Source organism: Salvelinus sp. IW2-2015, unplaced genomic scaffold (genome assembly GCF_002910315.2).
Source record: "Salvelinus sp. IW2-2015 unplaced genomic scaffold, ASM291031v2 Un_scaffold3595, whole genome shotgun sequence".
Lineage (NCBI taxonomy): Eukaryota > Metazoa > Chordata > Actinopteri > Salmoniformes > Salmonidae > Salvelinus > Salvelinus sp. IW2-2015.
In genome coordinates, this window is record NW_019944873.1 from 110,908 (window position 1) to 120,335 (window position 9,428).

The 9,428-nt window shown below is 43.9% G+C and overlaps 1 protein-coding gene across 1 annotated transcript in view; it reads left to right on the forward strand.

The window, feature by feature from the left end:
- LOC112076143 (elongation factor 2) overlaps positions 1-9,428 on the forward strand; it is a 23,434-nt gene that overhangs the window by 7,876 nt on the left and 6,130 nt on the right. The window contains exons 7-8 of the mRNA XM_070441205.1: positions 7,968-8,167; positions 9,081-9,339. Of these exons, the coding sequence (XP_070297306.1) occupies positions 7,968-8,167; positions 9,081-9,339 (459 nt within the window). The remainder of the gene's footprint in view (positions 1-7,967; positions 8,168-9,080; positions 9,340-9,428) is intronic.

Genomic DNA, 9,428 nt, shown 5'->3' on the forward strand with positions numbered 1-9,428 from the left:
AGAATGATTTATTTCGCTTTTTTTCTTACATCACGATTCCAAGTGGGTCAGAAGTGTATATACACTCAATTAGTATTTGGACAGTATTGCCTTTAGATTGTTACTGGGTTCAAACGTTTCGGGTAGCCTTCCACAAGCTTTCCACGAATTAAGTTGGTGTTGAATTGTTGGCCAATCCTCCTGACAGAGCTGGTGTAACTGAGTCAGTTTGTAGGCCTCCTTGCACAACACTTTTTCAGTTCTGCCCACACATTTTCTATAGGATTGAGGTCAGGTGCGTTGTGATGGCCACGTCCAAATACTTGACGTTTGTTGTCCTGGAGCCGATTTTGCCACAACTTTGGAAGTATGCTTTGGTCAGTTTCCATTTGGAAGACCCCATTTGCGACCCAAGCTTGTAACTTCCGGACTGATGTCTTGAGACGCTGCTTCGATATATCCACATAAGTTTCCTCCTCATGTGCCATCTTTTGTGAAGTGCCCAGTCCCTCCTGCCCAGGCAAAGCACCCGCACAACATGATGTCCACCCCCGATCCTTCACGTGGGATGGTGTTCTTCAGTTACAAGCCTCCTCCTTTTTCCTCCAAACATAACAATGGTCATTAGGCCAAAGACGTTACTGGCTTTTTATGCACAGTTTGGAGCAGTTGGCTCTTCCGCGTTACTGAGTGAGTAGTCTGGCTGTTCAGTTATGTCTGATTAGGACTCGTTTTACGTGTGGATATAGGATACTTTTGTACTGTTTCCTCCAGCATTTCACAAGGTCCTTTGATGTTTCGGGATTGATTTGAACTTTTTCGCGACCAAAAGAACGTTCCATCTCTAGACACCAGAAGGCGTCCAACTTCCTGAAGAGTATGACGGGTCTGCGTGTGCCATGTTGTTCATACTTGCGTACTATGTTTGTACCAGATGAACTGTTTACCTTCAGGCGTATGGAAATTGCTCCCAGGATGAACCAGACTTGTCGGAGGTCTACAATTTTTCCTTGACATCATTTTCTGGAATTTTGCCAGCTGTTTAAAGGCACAGTCAAACTTAGTGTATGTAAACTCTTGACCCACTGGAATTGTGGATACATGTGAATTATAAGTGTGAAATAATCTGTCTGTAGAACAATTGTTGTAAAAATACTTTTGTCATGCCACAAATAGAATGTGGCTAACCAATTGCCCAAAACTATAGTTTGTAACAAGAAAATTTGTAGAGTGGGTTGAAAGACGAGTTTTAATGAACTCCAACCTAAGTGTATGTAAACGTGCCACTTTAACCGTATGAATAACATGATGTGTGAATATGAATAAAACATGATGGTGAATATGAGATAAACATGATTTTTGGCGGAAGGACCCACTTCTTACAGGTTCAATCTTGCAGGGGCGTGTTAAGCAATTTCTGAAAAACATCTTCTGTATCTGCAGGTTCAAATTCCACCGGATTCTTCCCATCAACCCAGGATTGAAACAGCTATAGTTCAGGCAAGGTAGCCAGTTAGGAACTCAGTTCGTAACACCGGCTACTGTTCTGGCTTCATAGTTTGTTTATATATCGGTTTTTTTATTAAAAAACCCGGCCCGTTATTGTTTATCACAGGGAGAAATATTCAAATGATTGAGGATATAATGAAATAATAGATGGCTTTATTTTATTCTGAACTTGCGATATTGTCGTATGGTATATGGAATGAAGGCACTATATTGTTCGTTGTGGGTATATTGAATGAAGACACTATATTGATCGTTAGGGTATATTGGAATGAGGCACTATATTGATCGATAGGGGTATATTGGAATGAAGCCACTATATTGATCGTAGTGGTATAGTGGAATGAAAGGCACTATATTGATCGTAGTGGGTTAATTGGAATGAAGGCGGACGCTATATGATCGTAGTGGTTATATTGGAATGAAGGCGCTATTTGTCGTAGTGGGTATATTTGGAATGAAGGCACTGATATGATCGTATGGGTATATTGAAGAAGGCACTATATTGATCGTTAGTGTGTAATTGGATATGAAAGCACTATATTGATCTAGTGGCGTTATATTAATGAAGGCACTATATTGATCGTGGTGCGCGATTATAGTTGGAATGAAGGCATTATGATGCGTAGGTGGTATATGGAATGAAGGCCACTATATTTGATCGTTAGTGGGATATTGAATAAGCCTATATTTGTATCGTATGGGTATATTGGAATGAAGGCGCTATATTGATCGTAGTGGGTAATTGGAATGAAGGCACTTATTGATCGAAGTGGGTATATTGGAATGAAGGCACTATATGGATCGTAGTGGGTATATTGATTTGAGGCCACTATATTATCTTAGTGGGGTATATTGGAATGAAGCCATCTTATTGTCGTAGTGGGTATATTGGAGATGAAGACACTTAGATTGATCGTTGTGTGGTATAGTGGAATGAATTCGCTATATGATCGTGTGGGATATTGAATGAAGGCGCTATATTGATCGTAGTGGGGTATATTTTGGAATGAAGCACTATATTGATCGTAGTGGCATATTGGAATGAAGGCACATATTGATCGTAGTGCGGTATATGGAAGAAGCACTATATCGATCGTAGTGGTATAGTGGAAGATGAAGGCACTATATTATCGTAGTGGGTATATTGAATGAAGGCACTATATGATCGTAGTGGGTATATTGGAATGAAGGCCACTATAGTGATCGTAGTTGGGTATATGGAATGATAAGCCACTATATTATTGTTAGTGGCCATATTGGAAATGAAGCACTATATTGATCGATAGTGGGTATATTGGAAGAAGGCACTATATTTGATCTAGTGGTATAGTGAATGGAAGCACTATATTGATCATTGTGGGTATATTCGTAATGAAGGCACTATATTGACTTAGTGGTATATTGGAATGAAGGCACTAATTTGATCGTATGGATATTGGATTGAAGGCACTATATTGATCGTGTGGGTATATTGGAATGAAGGCATAATTGATCGTAGGGGCATATTGGAATGAAGGCCACTATATTGTCGTAGTGGGTATATGAATGAAGGGCACTATATCCATCGTAGTGGATAGGGATTGAATGCACTATATTGTTCGTAGAGTGACAAGATGACAGTCAAGTTCATGTTGATTCAGTGCGACTCCGATTGGGCTATTGGATGTGTGGTGTGTCATTCAGTTTTGGGCTAAGTATTGCATTTTCGCTCTGTAAAGAATCTAGAACAGTCGGTCTGGTCTGCATCGGTGTAGGAATGAGGGACCTTGATGGCACTTATGAAAACACCATTCGCGGACAAACACGCATTGATAATCAGATAGAAACAGAGCAGTGTGACCCCATTTAAAAGGACCCATTTCAGACCAGCCTTCAGACAAAACAGTCCAAATGAGTGTCAGTATCTTCTCCAGTGAACAATGCCCCATTGAACCGCGCTCCAAGTAGATTTGAATAGGCTGACTAAACTTCCACTCCATGGTGAAGAAATTTCATATGACTCCACTAAATGTTTTAGCAGAGACACGGGCATTGTGGAATTCAGCTCCAACTACATCCAATTCTCCTAATGGTCAATACTATAAAGAAATGTAAAATGCAACTCTTTCCTTGTACCTGTTTGCTCCTTCTGTTAGTTGCGTATTTTCAAGGCTACCTTCAACTCAGTGCCTCTTTGTTGACTCAGGGAAAATCAAAAGAATCAGCCAAGACCTCAAACAAATTGAGAACTCCACAATCTGGTTCATCCTGAGCCAATTTTCCAACGCCTGAAGTACACGTTCGTACTTGTACAAACATGAGTACACAAGTATATACACCATGGCACCACGCAGCCATCATACCGCTTCAGGAAGGAGACGCGTTTCCTGTCTCCTTGAGATCAAATCAAAGGTTATTTATATACCCTTCTTACATCAGCTGATATCTCAAAGTGCTGTACAGAAACCCAGCCTAAACCCAACAGCAGCAAATGCAGTGTAGAAGCACTGTGGTTAGGAAAAACTCCCTGAAAGGCCAAAACCTAGGAAGAAACCTAGAGAGGAACCAGGCTATGAGAGGGCCAGTCCTCTTCTGGCTGTGCGGGTGGGTTTATAACAGAACATAGCCAAGATGTTCAAATGTTCATAAATGACCAGCATGGTCAAGATAATAATAATCACAGTAGTTGTCGAGTGCAGCAAGGTCAGCACCTCAGGAGTAAATTCAGTTGGCTTTTCAGGTAGCCGATCAATTAAGAGTATTCTCATACCTGCTCCTGCTGTCTCGAGAGAGTTGAAAAAGCAAGGTCTGGGACAGGTAGCAGCAATCCAGTGTACAGGTCAGGGCTCCATCAGCCGCAGCAGAACAGTTGAAACTGAGCAGCGAGCACGGCCAGGTGGACTGGGGACAGCAAGGGAGTCATCATGCCAAGTAGTCCTGAGGCCAGGGTCCTAGGCTCAGGTCCTCCGAGAGGAGAAAGAAGAAAAAAGAGACGAGAAAGAGAGAATTTAGAGAGAACGATACTTAATTCACACAGACTACCGAATAGACAGGAAGGAAGTTAACTCCAAGTATACCAAACTGACCCAAGCCCCCCGACACATAAACTTACTGCAGCATAATACTGGAGGCTGAACAGGAGGGGTCGGACACTGTGGTGGCCCCATCGAGATACCCCGGACAGGGCCAACAGAAGGATATACCCACCCACTTTGGCCAAAGCACATCCCCCACACACTAGAGGGATATTTCAACCACCAACTTACCATCCTGAGGACCAAGGCCGAGTTATACCCACAAAATCTCCGCCACGTCACAACCAGAGGGGGCCGCCACCGCAGACAGAAAGATCACTGTCATGACTAAACCCCACTCAAGGACGCACCCCCCCCCCTTCCCTGTTAGGGGACGGGGCAATTGGGAAAAAAAAAAGGAACCCCCACCCCACGTAAGCCAGTGACTCGAGCCCCTGTAATCGGGTACGAGGCATTTGAGAATTTCCCAGTGATTCCCACGAGACATGAACGACTTTGGTGCGAAAAGTGCAAATTCAATCCCAGAACAACAGCAAAGACCGTTGATGAAAGATGCTGGAGGAAACAGGTACAAAAACATCTATGTCCACAGTTAAAATGATCCTTATTGACATAACCTAAAGCCAGGACTACGGTTTGCAACTGCAACATGGAACAAAGATCAGACTTTGGAGAAATGTCCTCTGTCTGATGAAACAAAAATAGAAACTGTTTGGCCCATTAATGACCCATGTTATGTTTGGAGAAAAGGGCGGAGGCTTGCAACCGCAAATTAACACCCATCCCAACGTGAAGCCCACGGGGTGGAAGCTCTGTTGCGGGTGCTCTGCAGGAGGGGACTGGTTGCACTTCACAAAATTGATGCATCACGAATGGGAAGAAATTATGTGGATATATTGAAGCAGACATCTCAACATCAGTGCAGGAAGTTTAAGCTTGGTCGCAAAGGTCTGTCCAATGGGACAATGACCCAAGCATACTGCCAAAGTTGTGCAAAAATGGCTTAAGACAACGAAGTCAAGGTAATTGGGGAGTCGGCCTATCACAAAGGCCCTGACCTCAATCCTATAGAAAAGTTGTGGCAGAACTGAAAAAGCGTTGTGCGAGCAAGATGGCCTACAAACCTGACTCAGTTACACCAGCTCGCACAGCTCTGCCAAAGGAGGAATGGGCCAAAATGTCTCTCCCATTCTTCTCTGGGCAGGATCCTCTCAAGCTTGTCGTTGAATGGAGAGCGTCGCTGAATCAGCTATTTTCAGGTCTTCTCTTCAGATCGGGTTCAAGTCCAGGCTGTGGCTGGGCCACTCAAGACATTCGGAGACTTGTCCACGAAGCCACTCCTGCGTTTTCTTGGCTGGTGTGCTGAGGTCGTGTCCAGTTGAAGGTGAACCTTCATCCAGTCTCAGGGTCCTGGAAGCTTGGGAGCAGCGTTTTCATCAAGGATCCTCTCTGTACTTTGCTCCATTCATCTTTCCGTCGATCCTACTAGTCTCCCAGTCCCTGCCGTGAAACAAGTCCCCACAGCATGATGCTGCCACCACCATCCTTCACCTAAGGACTGTGCCAGTTCCTCCAGACGTACGTTTGGCATTCAGGTCAAAGAGTTTTAATCTTAGTTTCATCAGACCAGAATCATGTTTCTCATGTCTGAGAGTCCTTAGGTGCCTTTTGGAAAAACTCCAAGTGGGCTGTCATGTGCCTTTTACTGAGGAGTGCTTCTGGTCTGGCCACTCCACCATAAAGGCCTATTGGTGAGTGCTGCAAGAGGGTTGTCCTTCTGGAAGGTTCTCCATCTCCACGGGGAACTCCTAGAGCGGCTGTCAGAGTGACGCAGGGTTCTTGGTTCACCTCACCTGGCCAAGGCACTTCTTCGCGATTGCTCAGTTTGGCTGCGGCCAGCAGGCTTAGGAGAGTTTTGGGGGCTCAAAACTTCTTCCATTAAGATGATGGAGGCCACTGTGTCTTGGGACCTTCAATGCTGCAGAAATGTGTTGCACCTGCCCCAATCTGTGCTCGACACAATCCTGTCCTCTGAGCCTAAAAATCTACGGGACCAATTCTGTCGATCTCGATGGCTTGGTTTTTACTATGATATGTAGGTCAACTGTGGACCTTTATATATACAGGTGTGGGTCTTACAAATCTCCAATCAATGAATTTTACACAGGGTGACTCAATCAAGTTGTAGAAATATATTGGGAGGATGACCAATGGAAACAGGATGCACTGAGGCTCATTTTCGAAGTCTCATAGCAAAGTTCTGAAAACTATGTAATAAATTAACCTGAAAAAACTATAAAACAAATTCGTTGTCACAATGGGTTTGTGTGTGTGTAGAATAGGTTGTAACGTAACAAAATGTGGAAAAAGGGAAGGGTCTGAATACTTCCGAATGCACTGTAGATTCTCTGCTGATTGGCTCAACTACCCCTGACCTTCCTTCTGTTTCCCTCTTTCTGCTGACCTTATGTAAAGACAAACACAACTTACAGTCATTCGGAGGTCTGCTATTTCAGTTGTCGCTCCACAAACATCTTCGCTGTCACTTCCTTTGATTAGTGTGATGTCTACTCTGGACGTGGGGAGAGTGCCCCTAGGACAGGTCGTTTAGCTGGAGTTGCTAGCTCTCTGTTGTCTTATCTGATTCCACAGTGTCTACAGGAGAAATATTGTGGATGTCGTTATGCCAGACAATATTTAATTTAATGTCAGCTTTGTTTGGGTCTGAATTTCTGTACAGTGCAAATTTATGTCACAGACTCTATGGAGTATGTTATGGCAGTAACTAAACATTCACTGGTTATCAACTCGTTGTCCTTTCAAAGGAAACTTGTAACTGTGACATGCCATTAATTACCCAGGTTATCACTGCAACAACTAGATGTATACCAGTAGTGTTTGGACTGTGACATTCCACTTGTATAGAGCGTGATCATCACTATCTGCAGTCTTTGCTCCAAGCAATATCACTTCCCATTCTGTAGTGACCATAACATTTGGAATATGAGGAAGCAAAGATGGCCAAAAAGTTGGCCTAATAATGATAAGAGATCATATAAAATGACAATTTTGTGAAGATGTAAAAACATGTACAGTCACGGTGAAACAGTAGTAACTGGTGCTTCAGTCTGTTTGTTGTACTGGTGCTTATGAACGACAAGTCTGCAATGGGCGAGTCAGTCCAGCCTGGTAGTAGTAGTACTTTATTAGTATGACGGGCCCAGGGACGAAGAGTCCACCATGGGTGAGTCAGAGTCTAGCCTGGTGCAGTAGACAAGTCTCTCTCTTTGTTTGCTCTTCATAATGCTAAAAGTCATGCCAACAGCCAAACAATAGAAGAGCTGGCTCCATCACCAGATGAGGGTGAACCAGGGGAAACGCTTAACTAACCCCAGAGCCCAATTCAGATTCTCGACCTTCTCCCGAAAATCGTACATTCCCTGACCGCCCTCCCTCTTAACCCTCCCAGGCATTAAGAACTGCGACCCCAAAGCTCCCTTGATGATGTACATTTCCAAGATGGTGCCCACCAGCGACAAGGGTCGTTTCTACGCCTTCGGCCGTGTGTTCTCCGGTATGGTGGCCACGGGGCAGAAGGTTCGCATCATGGGACCCAACTACACTCCTGGGAAGAAGGAGGACCTGTATCTAAAGCCCATCCAGAGGTAGAATACATGTCCTAGTTAGCCGCTCAAATACAGGAGGGTTTGCTCAACCAAATGAGGATCTTTTGTGTCCGATTTATATTTTCAGTAGAAATTGTGCACCAATATTTGAATTTTAAAAGCCTGTTTAAAAAAAAAAAAAAATTAGGAAGTGCCCTTTAATATAGACCAAATGGAAAATTAAATAAATCAGATTTTTTAAACCACTTAACCCTCACATTTCTCAGAGATTTCAGGATCCCTACTTCTTGTGTTGCTTTGACAGTCATTTCTGGAGATTATTACTAATTTCATGTGATTTAGCGATGAATCTAATCACATGAAATGTCTGTCCCTCATTTTAAGGTCAACCCTGTTACGTGAAATGAACTCTCGTTTTAATATGGTGAAACTAATATATATATATATATATATATATATAAAAACAATGAACATGGGTGGAGAACTGAACAGGTCGAGCATAACACGTCAACCCTGTTACCCATTTTCTTGTGAAGCTTGCATTCAATTGCCCCTCCCTGTAGCGCACAACAGGCTTCCATTCCCCAGGCTTCCATTTCCCAGGCTTCCATTCCCAAGGGGAAGTGAAAACTAGTTTTTTTATTAAGTGTGTTCTTTATGACATAATGTTAAAATTAGGTGAAATAAGTTTCACAACCAGTACATGTCCTATGGAACACGACTGGAGACCAGTACATGTCCTATGGAACACGACTGGAGACCAGTACATGTCCTATGGAACAATGACTGGAGTGGTGTGTATGACTGTCCTACGACAACTGTTTAGAAAAGGTGAGGTCACCGCTCTGGATAAGAGCGTCTGCTAAATGACTTAAATGTAAATGTAAATGGACAAATAAAAATATAACTGGTAGACTTCACTAAACTGTGCTGTGCTCCCTCTGACTCCCAGGACCATTCTGATGATGGGGCGCTACACAGAGCCCATTGAGGATGTGCCCTGCGGCAACATCGTGGGTCTGGTGGGAGTGGACCAGTTCCTGGTGAAGACCGGGACCATCTCCACCTACGAGCACGCCCACAACCTGAGGGTGATGAAGTTYAGCGTCAGYCCCGTGGTCAGGGTGGCGGTGGAGTGCAAGAACCCTGCTGACCTGCCCAAGCTGGTGGAGGGACTCAAACGCCTGGCCAAGTCTGACCCCATGGTCCAGGTACAATACTAGTCTGACCCCATGGTCCAGGTACAATACTAGTCTGACCCCATGGTCCAGGTACAATACTAGTCTGACCCCATGGTCCA